Here is a 22,516-nt window from a genome sequence, read left to right as displayed (position 1 = left end):
ACTGTCAGCCGTAATGTGATGGCTTAATGGCTGCAGCACCCTTTGCTTACTGATATGGCAGGCGGTACTTTTTATTCACAGGTGTTAGCACCATGCTCAGCTCCCGTTGTGTAGTTTTTGCAGCTTTGATCTCAGACATGGTATCCACAGGTCATGATGTATTTGCTTAATCCCTATGACATTCCCACAGATCACAGTTTTAGGTTTATAATCCTTCCGTCCCGTCCCGTCGCTCAGTCGTGTCCGACTCCTTGCGACCCCGTGGACTGTAGCCTACCAGGCTTCTCCGTCCATGGGATTCTCCAGGCAAGAATACTGGAGTGGGTTACCGTTTCCTTCTCCAGGGGATCTTCCCGACCCAGGGATCGAACCCGGGTCTCCCGCATTGGAGGCAGATGCTTTAACCTCTGAGCCACCAGGGAAGCCCTTATAATCCTTATGTTGGTCATTTTCTTTGCTTCTTTTCTGACATTCCAGTCAGAATGGAGATCACTTACTTAGTGGCTATCAGCTACAAATATGTATTTAAAGTTTTTGAGAGAATATGACAGACATATCAGGGGCATTATAAACAGGATAATTCCTAATGTTTGAAGTGTGTTTTGGAGTCATGGCCCCCAGAACCCAAACCAATCAAAGAAAGATCCCATGAAGAAGTCACAGTTTTGAGCCAAGTAGCTGGCTCCGTGATCTAATGTAACTGAATTTCAACTTCCCCTGAAGTGTCAATCCAGGTACTGTAGGTGGTGTTGGCCAAAGCATAGACAACTTATTGCTCTGCTAAAGATAACCGAAGGCTATTCTGTTATTAGGACCAGCCTTGGCTAGAGTCTAAGGGTGTCTCCCGGGAAGGTGATGTCTTAGCAGGAGACTCTGCAGCGTCTTTAAGAGTTAAGGAAAGGTTCTGATCACATCTTGTGCATGTTTGCTCCTAACCAAGTGATGGACTTATTCACAGGGTTTGCTGTGTTTACCCATTTAAGCCAGGGGTCACTTAGGTTTTTAATGTATTTGGAAAGAGAATCTCCTCTCATGAAATAAGGAGTCTCCCTAAATGTCTTGCAAAGACAGGTACTGCTGTGGGGTTTCCTAGTGAGTAGAGATAAATCAGATCTACCCAGTTGGGATAGATCAGAATCAGCCCTGGGCAGAGCAACAGGAGTGAGGCAGCCCCAGCCTTGGTACTGGGGATCTGGGATTGGTCCAGCACGAGCCTACTAAAACCAGCAGGGGCCTGGCCTGCTGGACACTGTCGCAGGGGCCCTCTGAGGCCTGCTGCCCCTCTCTGCTCCATGAATTGAGAAACCAGTGTAGGGGATCAGACCAGAGAAGGGGATGCTGGGGCTTCTTCGGGTCTGAAATATTTATTCAAGGTTCAAGTCCCTGAGTTTCACTGCCATCTGGGTAGCGAGGGGACCTGGTACAGTTTCTTCCAAGGAGATTTCGGGGCAGTCTTTGTTCTGATTGATTTCAAATTAGAGGGGTGGAAGAAAACTGGAAACATGAGTTTGGTGAGTCAGAGCCAGATATTTGAGGAAATGAAGAATTCAGGATCCAGACAAGTTTTTAGGTATATAGGAAAACCTAAAAAACAATTATTAGGACTAGAATCTAATATCTATGGAGGGGCAAACATATTTCTCTCTGCAATACTCCCTTTTTTAAAAAACCAAAGATAATCACAGTAAAAGTAATTTGTTTGTATTAAACTTGGTCTGATTATTTATATAAGTGTTGCAAGAAGAGTGAGTTATTATTTAAGTTCTTTTTAAGGTTGCTTTGTTGCTGCTAATTTTCATAAGGAGTTTCCGATTGAACTCTCAAAAACCTTCAAAGCCAGGAAGCTAAGCCAAGGACATGGCCACCAGATTTTACCTGCAACCCCTTGTCAGTCAAAGCCTTGGTCATATAGCCAGTATTTCCAATTGTGTCCTGTAGAAGGAGAATAGGTTCTTATTGAACTCATGCAAATAAATATATTGTCATGGAAGTAAGAATACTCATTGAAATATTCTGAATTCTGAAGGAATCAGGGAGAAAAAGTAAATGTGTCATCTTTGTTCACAAAGGTATATCTTACCAAATTGTTGATAGCTTAAGGGACAAGATTTCTTTAAATCTGGAAGGACATTAATGAACCCGCAATATTTTAGACACATAATCATAACAATTATAGTCATCCTACATACCATTTTTGCAGTTTTGTAGAAGTTTCCCCTCCAATGTCTCTATATAACATGAGTCATGTTAAATGCTCTGTGGTGGGTAAAAGACCAGTGGGGTTTGCCGTGGAGCCAGGAAGAACCAGGCAGCCAGCTGTTTAATTTACAGCCACTGTTAGTCTGTTTTAGTGTTTCTGAGGCAGGAGCAGATGCTGCCATGTTACAAGGGCAGACGGCAGGCAGTGAAGGGTCATTTTTGACAGAAGAAGAAGGGACTTCACCCACTTGTACCACAGCCTTGATAGGTCCTGCTGCTGTTGCCTTTGCATGACAGTCAACTGGGCGCTTCCCTGACATCAGCCTCAGTCCTGGTGGTGAACCCGCCCTCCCTGCGTCAGGCAGGCTAGCCCTTCCGGAAGACTCCGTGGTGATGGGCTGGGTCTGCACTGCTCACAGACTTGCACGCGCTGCCTGGGCTGGGGCTCCGTCCTGGTGCCCACCTAGCTTTACTCCCACTGGGGTCTTGGCATGGTGTCTGGAGGACTCTGGTGTGGGGTGGTTTGGGAGTGCTGAATGGTGGGACCTGGGGGGATGAGCTCTTCCCACCCAGAAGCTCAGCTCTCCCTGGACACCAGGTGCCGCTGACCTGGCCCCAGCCCTTGTCCCCTCAGGCAGCCTGCTGGGGGAGATACACTGGCCTGAGGTGTCTGCAGGACCAAGGCTACCCTGTCCCCAGTCCTCTGGGCACAGGTGTGCACCCTCCCTGTCTACATGGGTGGCTTCTCCCTTCTAGAGGCTCCAAAGGGAAAGACATCAGCACCATCAAGTCCCTGAGGGTCCTGCGTGTGCTGAGGCCACTCAAGACCATCAAGCGGCTGCCCAAGCTCAAAGTGAGAGTCTGGGGTGGGGCCTGGAGGGGGTGGGGGCTGTGTGTATGCATGTGTACACATGTGTGTACACCTGTGTAGGTAGACTTCACGTGTGTGTGCATGTCTGTGCACACACGTACATGTAGGCGTGCATTGCGGGGTGCACATATGTATCTTGCCTGGCCCCCTGCCGCTTCCCGTGTGGGTGGGGACGAGCAGAGTTGAGGGGAGGCCCCCACGAGGGAGGCCCTGCGCTGTGTGCCTGGGAGGGCTCTCAGCTCTGTGGCCGTCTCCGAGGGGCTCCTTCCCTGCACGTCCTGGGGGCTCTTCTTCTTCCACTCAGGGACACCCGTGGGGCCAGGTGTCTCAGCAGCAGCTGTAGCGCAGGGGTCAGGGTCTCAGGGAGGTGCCGGGAGAGCAGGGCTTGGGGGATATGGCTTTAGAATTGTGCTGCAGTCTAATCGTTGCTGAGCTTGTACTTAAATTCACTTAATCCTCCAAGACTGTGCAGTAACCTGTTAGGAGAACCTTTGACCTGCAGGCCGTGGAGACACTAAGTGATGTGAGGTTCTGGGGGATGGTTTGCTTAGAGCCCATGTTGAAGGGGCGGCTCAGGGGTGACAGGCACCAGGGGCAGGGCTGCCAGGCAGCTGCCCGTGTGTGGAGTGCGCCCCGTGGGGCCTTGAGAGCCGGTTGCAGATGGCCCTCTGTGCACAGCCAGCAACAGCCAGACCAGGGCAGCAGGGAGAGGTTCGCTGGAGAACAGGCGGCCTGGGCAGTGGGGACAGCTGGGCGTCCCCTCTGGTTCACACACGTGCCCCAAGTCCTGCCCCGAGCTGGCCTCAGCGTTGCTGGTTGTCTACCCCATCCCGAATGCCTCTGATGGGCAGAGGCTGAGTACTGTCCTCAGCTTAGCCCTGTGCCTTCCCTCCATGCTGGCCCGAGGCCTGGCTGAGTGGCCTAACGCTGGCCCCAGCCCCAGGTTCTCCGTGGTGTTGGCCCCCTGCCCACACCACCTCATCTAGCACCTCCTGCCCACCCATCCGGTCCAGGAGGACCCCCCCGGACCCTGGTCCAGACCCTTCCAGGCCCCGGGCTGGTGCCGCGCCTCACAGCCCTGCCCCTCCCCAGGCTGTGTTTGACTGTGTGGTGAACTCCCTGAAGAACGTCCTCAACATCCTGATCGTCTACATGCTCTTCATGTTCATATTTGCTGTCATCGCGGTACAGCTCTTCAAGGGGAAGTTTTTCTACTGCACCGATGAGTCCAAGGAGCTGGAGCGGGACTGCAGGTAAACCGGGCCCCTCCGTTGCCCCCAGCGCCATGCCTGGGCCCTTCCTGCCTGCACACCTCAGGGAGCTCAATGCGGCCTCTGCGGGACGCTGTGTCAACCCGCAAGATCCAGGCTGGGCCCTAAGGTCAGGGGGCCGCCCCAGGGCTGAAGCCACTTCCTCATCCCTGAGGCCTCGGGCCCCAGCTGAACAGACAGGAGAAGTGCCCTCGGGGAGGGGCGGGGAGGCTGGTGTCCTGGACTTTGCACAGAAAGGGAATTGTGTGTTCTGAGTCGTCCGCTGTGTCCGATTCCCGCGGCTGCTGCTGTCAAGGTCTCTGCTGCTGTGGCCCAAGTGGTCTCCCTCCCCGACAGTTGGATGTCATTCCTTCTATCGTCAAACCTCACCGAATGGATCTGCTTACCTGTTGGTGGATGTTTGGGTTGTCCCCACGTTGGGCTGCTGTGGTTACTGTTGCTTTGAATATGTGTGCAACTTTTTCTGTGCGCAGGTGCTCTCATTTCTCTCGAGGATAAGCCTGGAGGTGGGGTTGTTGGGCTGCGTGATGATTCTTTTTGTCAGTTTCAGGAGCTGCCAAACTGTTTCCCACCAACAGTGTCTGAGAGTTCTGATTTCTTCACGGGCTTGCCAGCACTGTTATTTTCCTTTTAAAAAGTGTAATTATAGCCATCTTACGGGGGATAAAGTGGTATCTCATTGTGGTTTGATTTGCATTTCCTTGATGATTCATGATGTAGAGCCTCTTTTCATGTGCATATTGATAATTTGTATGTCTTCTTTGCAAAAATATCTATTCAGGTCTTTTACCCATTTTTTAAATTGAAATGTTCATCCATTTTATAACTGATTGTAATAGTTGTTAGTATAGTGCCGATAGAAAGCCCCTTATCAGATGGATGGTTTTCCGTCTTTAGTCCCATTTTGAGTGTTGATGATTTTCCATTTTGACGAAGTCCAGTTTATCTGCTTTTCTGTGGCCCCCTATATTTTCTTCTAAGAGTCGTATAGAGTTACTGCTTACGTTTAGGCCTTTGATCCATTTTGAGTTAATTTGTGCCCGTGGGGTGAGATTCGTACTCTCGCCTGTAGATGCCCAGTGGCCTCGGCACCGTCTGATGAAGAGGCCAGTGTTTGTCCCCTGAATGGACGGCCCTTTTCCAAAGTCGGGGCTTTGTTTAGACCCTGTGTCTCTGCTCCTGCCCCCAGGGGCCAGTATCTGGACTACGAGAAGGAGGAGGTGGAAGCTCAGCCGCGGCAGTGGAAGAAATACGACTTCCACTACGACAACGTGCTCTGGGCCCTGCTGACTCTGTTCACCGTGTCCACGGGCGAAGGGTGGCCCATGTGAGTGCTGCCGGCTGCTCACAGCTGCTGACGCGAGAGAGGAGGGCAGCTGGGGTGGGGAGCTCAGACTCTGCACCTGTCAGGCAGGGGCGCCCTGGGCTCTGTGCTTACTGGTGAGGGGAGGCCCCTCTCTGGGAGTGGGCAGCCCGGAGGAGGAGAGTAAGCCCAGAGCACAGTATCATGAGCTCCTAAAAGCCCTCGCTCAGTGGGAGGGCGCCGGAGGGAAGAGGAGCCCTGCGGCATCACCCTGAGCGGGCCGCCGGCCTCGTTAAGGGGAGCCTGAGGGATGCGTGTGTTCAGTGCCACACTGGACGGCAGGGGCTTCCTTTAGGGCTGAGAGGACCATCCCTCAGAAGGTAGAGACTCTGCTGAGCCCAGGGCTTCCTGACAACAGGTGAAGCAGGGTATGGCTGGGTGACCTGGTGTGAAATGGGAGAGAGTCGGGCAGCACAGGCCTGCTGGGCCTCTCCCGCTTCTCCTTGTAGGGGTAGGACCTCAGGCAGCCAAGGCCTCCTCCTGGAGCTCCCCAGCAGCCCTGAGTACAAGGCTTTTGGGAGGGGCAGCCAGCTGCCGGGAGACGCGGCTCTCCTGGGGAGCAGGCCTGGCTGTGCATGGCGCCACCCCTGGCCCGGCCCCAGAAGCCCTCCTGTGGCGCGGGCCTCGCCTCTCCTGGGCCCGTGCTCTCCTGGGCTCCCCTGACGTTTGCTGCTGGCTCTTGGTCCAGGGTGCTGAAACACTCCGTGGATGCCACCTACGAGGAGCAGGGCCCCAGCCCCGGGTACCGCATGGAGCTGTCCATTTTCTACGTGGTCTACTTCGTGGTCTTCCCCTTCTTCTTTGTGAACATCTTTGTGGCCTTGATTATCATCACCTTCCAGGAGCAGGGGGACAAGGTCATGTCCGAGTGCAGCTTGGAGAAGAACGAGGTACCTCTCCATCTCCAGGCAACTCCCGGTGGGCACTGTGGTCAGGGGCCTTGGGCCTCCCTTCTGCGTGGGGACCACTGGCCAGCATGGGGTGGGGAGGGCTGCCTGGAGAAGGCCTTCTGTCGTCGGGGCTCTGTGTGTGGCTGGGGGAGGGGGTGTGTAAGGGCTCCAAGGGGTCCAAGTTCTCACTTCTCCTTTCTCCCTCACAGAGGGCTTGTATCGACTTCGCCATTAGCGCCAAACCCCTGACGCGGTACATGCCCCAGAACAAGCAGTCGTTCCAGTACAAGACGTGGACATTCGTGGTCTCACCACCCTTTGAGTATTTCATCATGGCCATGATAGCCCTCAACACAGTGGTACTGATGATGAAGGTGCGTGAGGCCTGCACGGTGGACTTCGGCTGCCCATAGACCTGGGGACTCGACTCCAGCCGGGTGGAGAGCCCACTTCTCCTGGGGCATGAGCATCAGTGATACCACGCTGAGTGCTGGTCAGCTTGGGTTGCCTATGCAACCCTGATTCCCTGGTTGTCCGTGGGCTGAGATCGTAAGAAGGTTCTGGAAGATGCAGGGGGAGCAGGGAGGGGTGTCCCAGCGCGGCAGGTATGTCTGCCCGCTGTGCTCTGACAGGAGGTCTTCATGAGCCCCGTGGGATATGTCGGGGCAGCTGAGTCCATGGCCAACAGCACCTCTTTCTTGGGCAGTTCTACGACGCGCCCTACGAGTATGAGCTGATGTTGAAGTGTCTGAACATTGTGTTCACGTCCATGTTCTCCATGGAGTGTGTGCTCAAGATCATCGCCTTTGGAGTGCTGGTATATGCCTTAGCCCCTCCTGGCCTTTTGGTGTCTGTGTTCTGGCCACCCCTCTGTGGGGGACCTTTGGGTGCTCATTGTTTGGAGCTGGGATTCCCTGAACCCCCAGGGCACATATGACCCTGAAGGGGCCCCAGGGAAGCGACTGTGGGTTCTGCCCCTCCTCTGCCCCCACCTTGCTCCTGGAGGGGAGGGGATGTGTGGCCTTGTGCTCTGCCCACCTGCCCACGAGGGAGCCCATATATCCTCTGCTACCTTCTTGACCAGAGGCCACCTCCTGCAGCTTGTCTGCAGAGCCTCCCCACCCCCACCAGCCCCGCACTAACTGCCCTTCTTTCTCTCCAGAACTATTTCAGAGACGCCTGGAATGTCTTTGACTTTGTCACTGTGTTGGGAAGTATTACTGATATTTTAGTAACAGAGATTGCGGTGAGTAGCTCTCCTGCCCCTGCAGGCCCTGAGTGGTCTCCCCACTGTGCCTCCAGGCCTGGGGGTTAGCTCCTCCTCAGAGGATGCTTCCCCATGAAGCTCCTCCCCAGAGGCGAGTTTGTGGGCTGGGTGTCCTGTAGGCAAATGCTTTATCTTGGGTAAGAAATTGGTTCCCAGAAGGTCTTCCAGGCTGATGGCCTGAGAGTCACCTGGGAGTGTCAGTGACCAGGAAGATGAGGGTCTTGTAATTTCCTATGTGTCTAATACGGATGCACCTGACAGCCGGCTCCAAAAGGATGCAACTGAAGCCAATAAGGATTTGGAGTATTTTAAAATATCAGGTTTGTTTTACATATGTGTGTGTGTGCATGCGCACGCGTGCTGAAGATTCTCGTTCTTACTAAGATACATGGATTATATCTGAAAACTGAGGGCCAGAGCATGAGAGAATCTGAGTCATAAAGCGGTGCTCTTTAAGCACAACAGATGGATAGAATCAAAGGCAAAAACATCTGTATCTATGGTTCTTAAGTTGAATTCCCTAGGACAGACACAGAGGTGAGAGTTCTTGTAAGAGTTATTTTTTAGGACGTGTTCCAAGGCTGAACTGTGGGGAGAGCTTTGGGGAGGTGGGTGGGGAGAGAAGAACCAGAGGGGCCGAGGCTCCAGCTCCATGTCAGGGGAGCTGGATCGTCCCCCAGCGGCTCTGGAGACAGGGTGGGTCACAGCTCAGAGCCGTAGAGTTGTGTGCGCACCAGGCCTTGGCTAAAGGCTTGCCTGGGGTGTGGATTCCCAGGTACCCGATTGCCCTGAGGCAGGTAAAGCAGGCTCCCGCGGCCTGTGCTGCTGGGCCTAAGGGCCACATGCAGGGCGGGGGCATCTGCTTGCAGCCCTGGCCCCACCCGGCTCTGCCCACACTTCATGTCGGGTCCTATCTCTGGCTTCAGGTGGTGCTGGTCGTGTCCTCAGGGAGAAGGGAGTTGATGGGAGGAGGAACAGGGCGCCTACGGTTGCCATCGGGATCCATGTCATCTTGGGATCTTTGCTGTGGCCAGCCCTCTGCTGCTTCGGTCGCTGGTCATACCGAGTGAGCCAGCCTTCATACTGCACCACCACGACCTTGCTTGCTGTGCCCTGTGGTGGCTCTGGCTGCCATGATGGTGCAGGCACAGTTCAGACTGGTCCCAGAAACTTCTAGAAAGGCCCCCAGGAGCCCTCTGATTTCCAGACAGACTTCTCCCTGCCCTTCGCACCTTGGCTGTGAAGAGCACTGAGTCACAGGAGCCACGATGGCCTTCTGGGTCCCACAGAGGAAGCTGTCTCCACCTGTTTGAGTCCGGACTCCTAGATGTGCCTCATTTGAGTTTGTGGGATGGTGGCGCAAAGTCCCACTGGGCTCCTGTGGGTGACAGGGGCCACCTCTACTTAGGCTCCTTGTTTCCTAAAGCCATGCATTTTTTCGGGTTGGGCACCCAGTATATCTGTTGGCCATCAGTTCATCTTGAAGGACAGCCCCACCACCCCAGTGTCCTTTCTGTGCCTGCAAGAGGCTGTCCCAGCATTTCACCTGGCCGACGCCTGAGTGCTGTGGAGGCTGACTTGCCAGCAGGTCCTGGGCCTCTCGCCCTGTTGCCCCTCCTTTCTCCTCTAAGCGGGTGTCGTGTGGAATCTCGTTCTGGTGCATCTGACGCTACTGCGTCAGCCAAGGTGGGCCTGACCTGATATGTCAGTGGTCCCTGCTGAGACCCGTCACTGCTGTTTCCAGGTGAAAGTTTCTCACAAAGTGGCGCTGGCAGCACCAGGTGTGGCTCCCCTTAGAGGCCTGGAGGTGGCCTCTGCTTGTAACGGGCAGGTGTTCAGTAGTGGCCGTGGCTGTATTGGCTTTGCTAAGGAGGAGCCTGGCTGTTGGGCCCAGGCACAGCCTTCCCCCAGCTGTCTCAGCCCCTGCCTTTGTGGGTCTGCCATGTGAGTGGGGGCTGGTGACGGAGGCCTGCTGTCATCTGTCGGCCAGCGCGTCCAAGGTGCATGGGGTTTTAGCGCCTCTGTAGCTGTGGGTGCCGGGGTGGATGTTGACATGTGACACATAGTGTCCATTCCCAGGTCCAGCCTGTGCCTCTGCCCCAAACCTTGTTCCCTCCAGAGGCCTGAGCAAGCCGGAGTCCTTGCCTTATCACAGACAACTTCTTCCTACATACATACACACATGCGTGCACACACGCATGCACACACATGTACACGTGCCATGGTAGATTGGGCACACCGCTCAGAACTCTGCCTCACACTGTCTCTTGGGTGGCCCTGCCTGGGGCCCTGATGGCAGCTGTACTAGTTTATCAAGCCAGTCCCTCCATAACTAGATTTTGAGTTTTACTGCCCAGTTTTAGTGACCATCCCACGATGTGCTGGGAAAGGGTGGCCTGAGGAGAGACTGGGGTGACAGAGGCGGGAGGCTGGGCTGGGCCTTCCCGTCGCGTGGCCGTGGCCTCTAGACTTGCCCCCGTGCGGCCCCAGCTGTGGTGTGTCCTTTGTGCCTGGGCTGTTGCTGGGCCTGCAGCACGTGACTCATGAGGGCGGCTTTGGTGCCACAGATACGGCGTCTCACGGTCAGACAGTCTCTGTAGGACCTTGTAGGCCGGCATGACATCCCTGCAGATGACGTGAATCTTTGCTCCAGGGGCCTAGGTGACTATATTGACTTTCGTGTGGGGGCTTCAAGGGCCCCACACAGGTGTTTATCTACCACAGATATTCCTAGCACCATGGGGCCTGTTGGGGCTTGTGGCCCGAGTGGCAGGCTCCTGACACTGCAGTGTGGACCTGCTGGAGAGCCTTCTCTTGCTCTGAAACCTGGGAGTCTTGAGTCACCCGATAAATGGGACGCAGCAGTCTTTCCTTAGTTGTGCATGCTGTCTCCAGAACCCCCAGAAGTCTTCCAAGAAGAGTAGGAGGCGTGAGGTCCAACCTCGAGGTCCACATTTGGGCATAGCTCACACCACTGGATGATAACAGTCTTGTACACTAGATTTCCACCTAAAGCATGGGGAAAGACCATTTCAATCCTAAATATGTTCTAGAGAATAGAAGAGGGAACATTTCCTAACTAGTTGTATGAGGCTACATCATACAATGTAGCCTTGAATCTTTTTTTTTTAATTTTTATTTAATAAATGGTACAAAGCACAATGCCAAAAACATTAACAGTTAAAATTTCACCACATGAAAAAATACTGTAGAATACATAGTTGTAAAAAGCTACATTAAGTTATTTTACAACTGCCTGAAGCTGCAAAAAGAAGAAAAACCCAATGCCATACCTAAGTTATCCCTCTCTCAAAATAATGCCATTTATGTCATAAACCATGAGCACCCCATCAAAAGATGGGAACTGCTTTTGTTAATTCATATATACATATATACATATATATATATATATATATATATATATATGACTGTATCACTTTGCTATACACCTGAAACAAACACAACACTAAATGAAATATAGTACAATCTAAAATAAAAATAAGTAACAGACCTTTGGGGCTTTACACTGAGTTAGCGTTTACCGTTTGTTATAAACTGGTATATATAATTTAACCAGAACCAAAAGAAGATTAGTATTGTGTGAATTCTGAGGCACTTTCAGCGTGCTGCAGGAATAACGTGGACTTTCTGAGGTTCACACGTTCGTAAGTGAATGGCCTGTGTCTCGTGCCTTTGTTGGCTTTCTATGAGCTGTAGTTTCTGGGAAGTGAGCAGCTCTCATTCCTGTAACTCTTGTAATCCAGTCATTCGTGTGCCTCCTTCATGAGGATTCAGTGCGGCTGTGGTGCTGTCATCCCTCTGATAGGAACGCTAACTCGGTGTAAAGCCTTGAAGCTCGACATCAAAAATTTTAAAAAGAGTGTAAGGAAGATCATAATCCACACTCACTCATTAACACAGATGCAGAATTCAAAACAGCAAGCCAGATCCCACAGTGTCCAGGAAAAAGTGAAATCGGGTTTGTCCCAGGAACACCGGATTCCACAACAGAAAGTCTGTCACCGTAATTTACATGAACAGGTCGAAGGACACTTAATAAGCCTGTCATGGATGCAGAAAAGATGCTCAGTAAAATTCAGATTTTATTCATAATGAAAATTACTAGCATGTGTTAACTTGATGAAGTTAACAAAAAGTCCTATGCAAATATCTACAGTGGTGAAATTTGGACAGAATTCCCTTTAAAATCAGAAAAGGACAATGATGTCTGTAACCACTACTTGTTTCCAACATTGAACAATGTGTCAACAGTTCAGTAAGTTGTGTGTCAGCTTCATAAGAACAGATTTTTGTCTGTTTTGCTCATTGCTGGCTCCAGTGCTTGAAATAGTGCCTGACAGTTTGCAGGTATTCATAAATACTTGCCGAATGAATAAGACAGAAAAATAAATATTTAAGTTTCAGAAGAGGACTAAGTAAACTGCCATTAGTCAAAGATGACATGTCATCTGTGGATGAAATCTAGGATAATATAAAACTAATTAAATGTGAGATTACTCAAGAGAGTATATTGTATTTCATTACAACATCAGCACTCCTGACTGTAAACCTAACAAGGTATGTGTGCAAGATCTCTTTGTGCAAAATTATTAAACTTTATTGACAGATATTAAAGAAGACTTGAATAGATGGAGTTATACGTCATGTTAATAAGTAGTGTCAATGTCATAGAGATGAAAAATTTCCCCAGTTGATCTATAGATTCAATGCAATTTCAATAAAAATGCCAGTTATTTTGCTTTTCTTTTTGTTTGTCTCTTTTTATGCAATTTAGAAAGTTTTTTTTTTTAACATTTATAAGAAAGAGAAAGGCTCACAAATGGCCAAGATACTTGAGAGGAAGGTGCTCCTGGTGGGCTGTGGTGGGGAGGCTGCTCCTTACAGTGAGGAGACACCCTGGAAAGTTGTAGCAATTAAAACAGTGTGGTGTTGGCACAGGAGTAGCTCAAGAGCCTGGACACAGACTCACTTGTATTTGGAAACTTAGTGTGTGACTCGCTGTGGGCGTTAACTGATGAACAACACAGGGAAAAGAGAAATTGGATCTTGGTTCATACCATTCACAGAAATACGGCGAATGGATGAAAAAACTTAAGTGTAAGAGACAAAACTTTAAAACTCTTAGAAGAAAACACAAGAGATTATCTTTAGGACCTTGAGATAGGGATGATTTGTTAAGCAAAATATATGTAGAGTACCAGCCATAACTGGAAAAAATTGTATAAAATAAAGTGTCTGTTTATCGAAAGGAGGAATGCCAGTCCGTGACCAGGGAAAGGGTGGTTGCATCACACTCCTTCACGTGTGTCAAGATATTTGTGCAGTGCCTGTTATGTGCTCAGCACTGTCCTAAATGCTGCCACAGAAGATGAAAATCCTGTTCCATCCTAGTGGGCGGGACACACAGGGTTAGTGACCGGGGAACAAAGCAGAGGGCGTGAGGGCTGAGTGCTTTGTGTGTCACTGAGGCGTGGCTCCAGGTAGGGAGCTGGGCTCATGAGGAAGCGGAGCCGCTCAGAGCTGGGGGCAGCAGAGGCCCCCTCAGGGCTGAGGGGGTGGGCATGGTGGCTGCACAGGGAAGCTTTGCAGTCAGTAGAGCTTGGTTTTTCTTTTGAGTGAGATGGGAGGACTTGGAGGGTTTTGTGAGGAGGAGTGACACGATCTGGCTTTTCAGACCACAGCCCTGGTGGCTCTGTCGAGAAGCGTGTGCAGGTGCAAGCAGAGGCTGTTTTAGCTGGTTTGTCCTAGAAACAGACCTGAGACAAGGATGGTGGTTCAAGTTGTTATCTGGAAGCGAGTGGGAAGGAAGGTGGGCAGCTTGTGGAAGGTGCTGGCAGGTCAGCTGCAGTTATATCCCTGGGCATCCCCACCAGGTGTTGTCTGCCACAGGTAGAGAGGGCCAAAGAATCACCCTTTATTGGGCTTCCCTGGTGGCTCAGTGGTAAAGAATCTACCTGCCAATGAAGGAGACCCGGGTTCAATCCCAGGAAGATTCTCTGGAGAAGAAAATGGCAACCAACTCTAGTATTCTTGCCTGGAAAGTCCCATGGACAGAGGAGCCTGGCAGGGTGCTGTCCATGGGGTGGCAAAGAGTTGGATATGACTTAGTGATTGAATAACAACTCACCGTTCATGGACGTTAGGCTGTAGGCCTTGTGTCCTGGCCTGGGAAAGCTTTCAGGAGCAAAGATACAAGCTCTGACAACTGGATACTGGGCCACAGAAGATGCACACGTGGCCCAGCATTACTGCCGTGAGCCAGGATTGGAGCTGGGGAGCTGGGGTGCAGTGAGACATGGTCAAGGTCTGGGTGTAATTTCAAGGTAGAGCTGTCGGTGAATCAGATGGGAGTGTGAGAGATGAAGCAAGGATGGCATCAGGATTTTTATTTGAGCGCTTGGAGAAGTGGTTGGTCTTTCATTGAAAAGGGAGAAAATTGTGAGGAACAGGTTTTCTGAGGACGGTCTGGCTGCACTTTATCTACGTTAGATTTCAGTCCAGCTGCCCTCCCTGGAGTCATCCATGGGCAGCCAGAGGAGACTCAGGCCAATAATGTAAGGCTGAGAATTGTGAGCCTGTAAGATGAGATGGTATGAGATCCACGGGAGCAAAAAGTGTGAGGCCAACACGTAGTGACCAGGGCTGGAGGGCAGAGGCCTTCCAGACTCCAGTGGAGGTTAGTGTCCAGAGTGTGCAAGGCTCTTCTGTGAGCCAAAGGCATGGTTGGGCATCTTACAGAATAGAAGACATAAATGGCCACGGAAAGATGCTCAACCTTATTTGTAATCAAAGAAATACAGAGTGAAATGGCACCGAGATGCCATATCACACCTGCTGGTTTGTCAAACAGAAATCCTGATGTTGCCACCAGTGGGTGAGGATGTGGACACTGCTGCTGGGTGTCTGGGAAGGTCGGGCGTGTCTGTAGCTACAGCCTCTGAGGTACAGGTGTGCAGGGTGCCTGAGCAGATGAGCCTGGAGACTTTTTTTACTCTGATGTTCATGGCAGTGTCTGCAGCAGCAGTAGCAGCAGAAGTGGTTTGTTGACACAGTGAATGACATCCTCATCAAGAGGATGCCTCTCAAATCAGTGTTTGCTCAGAGTCAGAGCACAAGTTTGCCTGAGCCCAAGAGGGCTCCATACAGCCTGATCCCATCACAGAGTTAAGAAAAGACAAGTATAGCACCTTTTAAGAGTTTGAGCTAAAACAGTGAAGGAAAGCAATTATTAACAATAATTAAGTGTAGTTACTACATCTGGTGGAGGAGGGCATGGCAACCTACTCCACTGTTCCTGCCTGGAGAATCCCCAGGGACAGAGGAGCCTGGTGGGTTACCATCCATGGGGGTCGCGAAGAGTCAGACATGATTGAGCGACCAAGCACAACTACATCTGGGGAAGACAGACAGGAAGGGCTTTCAGAGTAATGGTGACATTCTGTTTTTTAAGCTGGATGATGAATATACGGGTGATTTATTACCTTTATTTAAAATATATGTGTGTGTATATAATTACACATATTCTTTTGTTTACATGAGATGTTTCATGGTTTTGAGAAGTTAATGGTCTGAATAATCCAGGCTGAAAGTGGAAAGCTGCCATTTTAACAAAAAAAAAACAAGGTTGTTTGCTGCACCAGCCGTTGGCCTTGCAGTACGTTCTGGGTGCTACCCATTCACTGTGGCCTTCCCACTCAGAAATGGTTCCCCTGTGTGGTTTTTGACAGGTGCTCTGCTTCCCTGGACACAGGAATTTTTATTCCCCTGGAAAAAAGGATCCACACACTGGGCTTCCAACTGCAAGCTCACAGTCCCGGGGTTTGGGCACGTGTGTGCCTCGTCAGCAGTGGGTGGTGACTCAGGTGGCTTATGTCACAGACGTGCTGTCTCCCAGGGATGCCTCTCCAGAGAGATGCCCCTCAGCTGCTGGACACTTGAGAGGCAGCTTGCAGATGTTTGAGACCCTCCACGGCTGCCTCCCTCAATCGTGCACACCCAGCAGGTCTGGTGGGAGGCTTCAGAATCCGCTTGGTCTCAAACTTAGCTGCCCAGCTGCTAATGATCTCCAAGGGCAGTCTTCTTGCTGTCCTGCCTGGAGGAGGAAAGATGAAAGCAAGTCACCCTGTGGGTTTCCATGTTGCTTTTCTTTCTCCATTTGTAGTCACTTCATTTGTTACTTTGTGGACGCACTTTTTTTTTCCTGAGGCAAACATATGAGTGTCAGTTCCCACTCCCAACTTAAAAGTCACATACAGCAACAGTCTTAATAACCAGGGTCACATGGAGAAAGTGCTCCAAACAAGCATGAAACTGACATTGATTTCTTTGCCTGGAATAAAAAAATAAGTGTCTGTGAGTCATCTTTGGATTTGCATTACAAACAGAAATGCAAATAACGCCTCTGTCTGCGTAACCTACAGATTTCAAAAATGCGTTTTGATTCATTTTAAGCAAAACATGCAGTTTACCAAAGTCCTAAAAATCTCCAGGGAAGTACTCAGAGTTTGAGTTTTGCTTGTGTTGATGACTCATTTTCTCTTTTGTTTTCTGTCTTTGTTCTTGATTTGCCTTAACCTGCCTGCTGACTCACGCCACCCAACCAACATGCAATGCGAAAACCATATCTCCGTCTGTATGTTGCGCGCCTGCTGCTCAAACATCCCAATTTGTAAATAACACGCAAATGTCCATCCATGAAAACATCACATACAGGAGACGGTTGGTTTCACGACTTATCCGGTTCTTGAGGCTCTTTGTGTTGCTTGCTCCGCTCCCCTTGGCCTCTGCTGCCCGTCACCCTCCCCGCCGCCCTGCTGTGCTCAGAGCCCGGCTGCACCTGTCCCCTCTGGCCTCTAGTGCGCTCTCCCTGGCTCCTGGGTCCAGCAGGGCCTTCTGAGGGCCCTCAGGGACCACTTGATCACAGGAACTGGCCTTGGGCCAAGAGAGGAGATGGGGGCTTCTGAGTGAGAGGCAGGTAAGTGTCGAGACTGGGTCAGAACTGGGGGGGTTGCTGGATGTGAGGTTGGACCTGCTCCCCATAAAGTCCACGGTTTCTGCTGCATAGTCATCTCCCTTCTGCTCTGCCTCTGTTGGCCAGCAGACCAAGTGGGCTTGGGTCCACCTTTGACGAAGTCTCCTGTCGGGTCCTTCCTGGACAGACTTTCCGTGGAGGCCTGGCTGGGGGGCACGAGCCTTGGGGGATTGTCCTGACTGGGTAGGAAGAGGGCCTTTGCCCCAGGAGGCAGCAGAGAGCTGGGCCTCCATCCAGCACTGTGGATTCCCATGTGACCTGGTCAGGAGCTTGTGTGGAGCCATGCAAGTGGTGTGGACAGGGCCTCCCTCCGGGTCTCAGGAAAATCTGAGGGAGAGTGGGGATGCTGGAGCAGACTGAGCCGAGGCCTCGGCTGGAAGTTCATGCAAAGAGCAAATATGTCAGATTCCTGAACAGAAAGTGAATGTGGTAAAGTGTTTCACAATCAGAGCAGAAAAGCTTCAGTTTTGAGAAAAAGACGTTCAAGCCACAGAAGTACCAGACTGCATCTTTAGCACAGGCCCCGCTGGTGTCGTCGGGCCTCCGCTCAGCCCTTCCTGCCGCCCCCGAACAGGCCCCTCGGGCTGTCTCTCCTGTCTCCCCCACCATCTGTCCCCTTGAGAATGAAGCTTAGTAGGAGAGCAGCTTGTTCCCCGTGTGGCTGCACCTCCTCCCCGGCACGTGTGGGGCCCCTGGCACGTGCGCACAGTCTGAGAGGGAGCCCCTCGTTCTGCCGCGAGTCTGCCCAGACGCAGTGATGGGCTTGGACACAGGAGAGGAGGGCCTTGGCCTGGGGTCCACTCGCCTTTGTGGCCCCCATCGCAGTGCTGGGCGCGCTGTAGGCCCCGCTCCTCGGTGATTCCACACCCCAGGCATGGCGTTAGCACCGCCGTCACGGGGATGAGGAAGGGCACTCAGTGCAGCTGGGGACCGGTGTCCCCTCAGCATGAAGCAGCTGCCGCGTGGAGGGTGCAGCGTTGACCTTTCCGACTCAGAGGCAGGGGTGACGAGGGAACCTGACTTGAAAGCAGGTGTGTCTGTACAGCAGAAACCGTGGACTCTGGGGGATGGGAGGCTGTGTCCACCTCCAGGGGATTGTCTGAGGCCAGGGGTCCCCGTGCTCAGCCGCGGGGAGGCCGCCACGTGCTTGCTGCCCCCACTGTCCAGCATGCAGCCCGCATGGTGGTGTCTGGCGGCTCATGCCCTGGGTGCAGCCATGATGCGCTCAGGTCATCACACTGCTTGTGGCATCTGTAGCTGCCTCACCATCGTCCTTCATGACTCTCTAGGGCTGTCTGTCTGTTGGCACCCCCACCCTCTCCTCGATGCCCACTGGAGCCCCGAGGAGGAAGTCTGGGAGGATGGGTGGGGCCTGGGTGTCAATGGGAAGTGTTACGTGGCTGAGCTCTGTGTCCAGGGACTTGAACGGACAGCACCTTCCTCCGTCTGCTCTTGTACCCACCCCTTCTTTATTGCCCAGAAGACTATTTCCTCCTGTATCCTCAGGAAATCGTCTGTGCCAGCTGCCTGAGCAAATTGCTTTTGTCCTGGCCCCTGCAGATCCACATGCACAGGTGGTTTCAAAGTGAAGAAGCCCGAGGAGGCAGCCCCTTGCGCTTGCTGTGCTTCATTGTCTTGTGCAAAGGGCTCCCTGACGCCATAAACAGTCCCCCTGGGGCCTGGGGGACTCAGAGAGTGTGGATGTATCTTATCTACCCTGTCTTCCCTGAGGGTCTCTTTCCCCAGCACGAGCTAGTGAGGGAGCTGCAGGCAAATGAGAACACCCTCCAGGATCACGTCCCGAGGTCCACTCTGCCTTCTTGCTGATCTGGACCACAGTCAGCCCTTCTGTGCCTGCGAACTGCCCTGTCCCCCTGTGGCATTGTCTAAAACTTAGCAACGCCCCCCCCCACCCCAGGGTAGCTTATGTCCCTCACCAGCAGACAGTCCAGAGTCCCGGGTGGGAAGTAAAGAAGCCAGCCCCTGAAATGAGGCAAGCAAGGGGTGGAGTGAGGCCTGTCCCCCGACGGACGCCTCGTCCCAGCCAAGATCAGACGGGCAGCCCTGGAGTGGGGACCCTGCTCCTCCCAGGCCCTGCCACCTCCCGCACGCGCTCGCCGCCGCTGCCGCCTCCTTCAACACCTGCTCTCTCTTCTCTGTGTCTGACCACTGAATCTGGCAACACAATGTGTCTAGCCTGAGCTGCTTGCATATTTTAAAACAGCAAAGTGTGAGGAAGCTGCTCTCAGGCTGCTTGTGGGTGGGCAGAAGAGGGCACCTGGTCTCTAAGCAGGCAGGGCAGGAAGCCCCCTGTGCCCGTGAGCACCCCTTTCTACTCAGGGACACTGCCCAGAGCCGGGTCCCCTGAAAGGGATGTGCCAGGGATTCAGGTGCCCTGGGGCCAGGGTGGAAGCATTACTCCTGGGTCATCTGTGGAGTCTAGAGATTATCAGTTTGCTCTGGGCTTGACTTCAGACCCTCTGGATGAGGGCATGCTGTGAGACATCTTGGGTTCTCTGGAGCAGAGACCAGTCTGGGGGCTATGGAGGGAGCTTCTCGGGTGGCAGCAGCAGGGCTGCCACCACCTACAGCTCCTGCCAGGAGGCCGCTGCCTGGCCCTAGAGGAGGTGTCTGCCCCTCTGCTGGGCCCCGGTGGCAGGGCCTTGCTGGCGTGTGGGAGACGAGGGCATGGCCACCGAGTCTGAGGAGAGGCAGCCCCGCCCAGTCCCTGGGCTGCTCAGCCATGTCCTGCGAGAGGCGGTCAGTGTTGGAGGCCTGGCCGCGGGTGGCCTCCCGTTCCGCCCGGCAGCAGGGAGCTGCTTCACAAGGCTTCTCTGTCCTTCCCTGTGGAGGGAGTGTTTCTGACTTGCTGCATGAGAAGCTGTTTGCAATGACAGGCTTTACTTTTGGGAGATTTTCTGGTGGCTGATCGCTGCTTAGACTGTGAAGCAGTGACTTTTTGTTCCAGTCTCTCTCTTCACCTGCTTTTCTTCAGGACACAGTGACTCGGGGAGGTGGGTGGGGAGCAGCCTCCCTGTGCCTGTGGGAGGCTGGTTTCTGAAGGTCAGAGCACAACCTCTTTTCCCTGCAGAACAACTTTATCAACCTCAGCTTCCTCCGCCTCTTCCGTGCTGCCCGACTCATCAAGCTGCTCCGCCAAGGCTACACGATCCGCATCCTGCTCTGGACCTTCGTCCAGTCCTTCAAGGTGAGGCTGGGCGTGGCCAGGTGGGGCCTGTACCAGCAGGGGAGCTTCTGCCCCACCGCCCAAGCGCTCTCCTTGGGAAGATCAGGGTGGGCACACCCCTCCCATGGCCCCTGTTGTTCCTGTGATAGCTTGTAAGGACACTTTCAGTTTTACAGAGAGTATCTTGTTTATGCTCACAAAGGGCTGAGGTGGCTTTTATGACTTGGTTTGTAAATGAAGATGATGGGCACTTGGTGAAGGGGCTTGGTGGTCAGTGGGGCTGGGTCTGTAGTCAGCCACGGCTGGTGCGGCCCAGAGAGCCAGCCGGCGTCTGCTGTGCAGACGTGGTGCAGGCAAGGGGGCGGGTGGCTCCTGTGGCGCTGAGCCGCCCTCCCTGTGCCTCTGCAGGCCCTGCCCTACGTGTGCCTGCTCATCGCCATGCTGTTCTTCATCTACGCCATCATCGGCATGCAGGTGGGTGCAGGGCCATCGCATGACAACGGGGACTGGTTGGCACTTGGCAGTTCTGTGAGCCAGGTGCCAGTCTAAGCACTTCACGAACGTACTTCGTAGAAAGACTGTTCTGTAGCTGAGGCCAGGCATTGCCAGCCTTTGTGGGCAGGTGCGCGGCCCTGCTCTTGTGTGGAATCCTGCTGGTCTGTGTCAGGGCACCGGTGGGCACGATTGCTTGGGTGCTGGGCCCGCACAGTGTGGAGTGTTTGAGCACATCCGCATGGCCCAGGTGGCCTGCGCCGCAGCCGCTGGTCGTGCCTTTAGCCTAGGAGCACGTCTGAAGGATGTAGGGATGGGAGGTGGTCTCAAATGTTAATTTCTGGTGTGAGGAGACAGTGTCTTAAAGCTTAGCTGAAAACTGATTTTTAAACTCTATTTTCAGGGATTGAAATTTCTCTTGCTTGAAATTTACTGAGATCTGATGTTATTTAAAACAAATACATGTTTTTCTTGCTTTGGTCTATGGACATACAAAAACATAGCCCAGTGATCTTTGGTTTTGATGGATATATGATAATTCATAAATTTTCAGCTGGATTCTAGATTTTAAGCTACTTAGAGTGAGGGATTTATTTGCATTTCTAACCCTGAAAGAAAGAAATTAAAGTGGGTAGAGAGCCCATTGTGACGTTTGCACAAAAATATTTAAAAAAACATTCAAGTGATCTATCAGAATATCAGTATAATTACTGTTTTGGGGTCATTGATGAGAGAGTGAATTTTTAAATGATTCCCTCCTTTTGTCTAGCAGAGCCCACCTAAACTTAGCTCTGGGCCCCACTTTTTACTGGTTATGCTATCTGATCCTGGACAGGTTCGGAGCCAGAGCCTGCGCAAACTGGGCTGTGGGACAGTGACATGTTAGGCTTTCCAGAGGTTTTCTCTTCCCTGGAAATAAATGCACAGATGCCACTGGAGCCAGACACCCTGACCCGCCAGCCCAGCAGCAGCAGTGGCAGCACTGGTCGGGGTCTCCGGGCGAGGGCGGTCCTGGCCTGTGTGGTCCCCACATGCACACCCACAGCCTCCCGCCTGGCCACGGCTCCTGCAGGCCCAGCGGCACTGGTCTGCAGTGCTGTCTGCCTTCTGCTCCGTTTCAGGTGTTTGGAAACATTGCTCTAGATGACGACACCAGCATCAACCGTCACAATAACTTTCGGACATTTCTCCAGGCCTTGATGCTGCTCTTCAGGTGTGTTGTGGGAGGCGGAGGTGGGTCCAGGCTCAGGGACCCCTTCATTCAAGATGGACCCAGCCCTCCACTCCTCGCCGTACTGGCTTCTCTGTGGTGGACCTTTCCAGCTTCTCCTTTCTGCTTGTTCTTCCTTAGTGGCTCCTGGGCCTGAAGGGAAGCGCCTGAGACCCCTGGGCCGGGCTGGCTCGCCTGCCTTGTCTCTGCTGCCCAGCGAGGTCTTGAAGGAGAGGTGTCGAAAGAGCCTTTCTTGGTGTGCCAGCCCCAAGCTTCCCATTAGCTTGCCTTAGTGATTTCGGGCATCTCTGGGATCAGGAAAAGCGGGCAGTGGGGAGCTGCTATCAACAGGGTGTACCCGCTCAGTGACCCAAGGAACCAAACTGGCCAGACATGTGGGTCCGAGGGCAGCTCCATCTGCCGCTGTTGCTCACAGGAGCTGCAGTCCCCACGGCTCTGGGGTGCAGTCAAGGGGAGTACCAGGGCAGGGCCTTGAGGAGCACAGACTTGTGTCAGCTCAGAGGCCTCCCTGCAAAGGTGCATGGGGGATGGCTCCCCAGCCATTGCTCTCAGGCATGGACACATGTGGACTGGGGCTGTCCACCACCCTGATGTCAGAAGGCACTCATTCACTGTGATCCTCGGGGGGGGCGGGGGGGAAATGTGCTCTCTCTAGTAATTTATGATGAGGGGCCTCGTAATAAATTAATATTT

At 52.7% G+C, this 22,516-nt stretch overlaps 1 protein-coding gene across 4 annotated transcripts in view; it reads left to right on the top strand.

Annotated features, from left to right (window-relative positions):
* Positions 1-22,516, top strand: part of CACNA1B (calcium voltage-gated channel subunit alpha1 B) — a 214,767-nt gene that overhangs the window by 163,361 nt on the left and 28,890 nt on the right. For 2 of the 4 annotated variants that reach the window (XM_055400588.2, XM_088840959.1), the window contains exons 25-35: positions 2,956-3,052; positions 4,163-4,323; positions 5,531-5,668; positions 6,393-6,594; positions 6,804-6,968; positions 7,301-7,411; positions 7,757-7,840; positions 16,595-16,600; positions 20,005-20,121; positions 20,509-20,574; positions 21,714-21,805. In XM_055400588.2, the coding sequence (XP_055256563.1) occupies positions 2,956-3,052; positions 4,163-4,323; positions 5,531-5,668; positions 6,393-6,594; positions 6,804-6,968; positions 7,301-7,411; positions 7,757-7,840; positions 16,595-16,600; positions 20,005-20,121; positions 20,509-20,574; positions 21,714-21,805 (1,239 nt within the window). The remainder of the gene's footprint in view (positions 1-2,955; positions 3,053-4,162; positions 4,324-5,530; positions 5,669-6,392; positions 6,595-6,803; positions 6,969-7,300; positions 7,412-7,756; positions 7,841-16,594; positions 16,601-20,004; positions 20,122-20,508; positions 20,575-21,713; positions 21,806-22,516) is intronic. The other 2 variants (XM_088840958.1, XM_088840957.1) reach the window with 1 other exon arrangement.

The sequence above is a fragment of the Moschus berezovskii genome, chromosome 11 (assembly GCF_049115385.1).
Source record: "Moschus berezovskii isolate FMDL1 chromosome 11, NW_MosBer_1.0, whole genome shotgun sequence".
In the NCBI taxonomy this organism is placed as follows: Eukaryota; Metazoa; Chordata; class Mammalia; order Artiodactyla; family Moschidae; genus Moschus; species Moschus berezovskii.
Note: the sequence above shows the minus strand (reverse complement) of the source record. Positions and strands in the feature narration are given on the sequence as shown.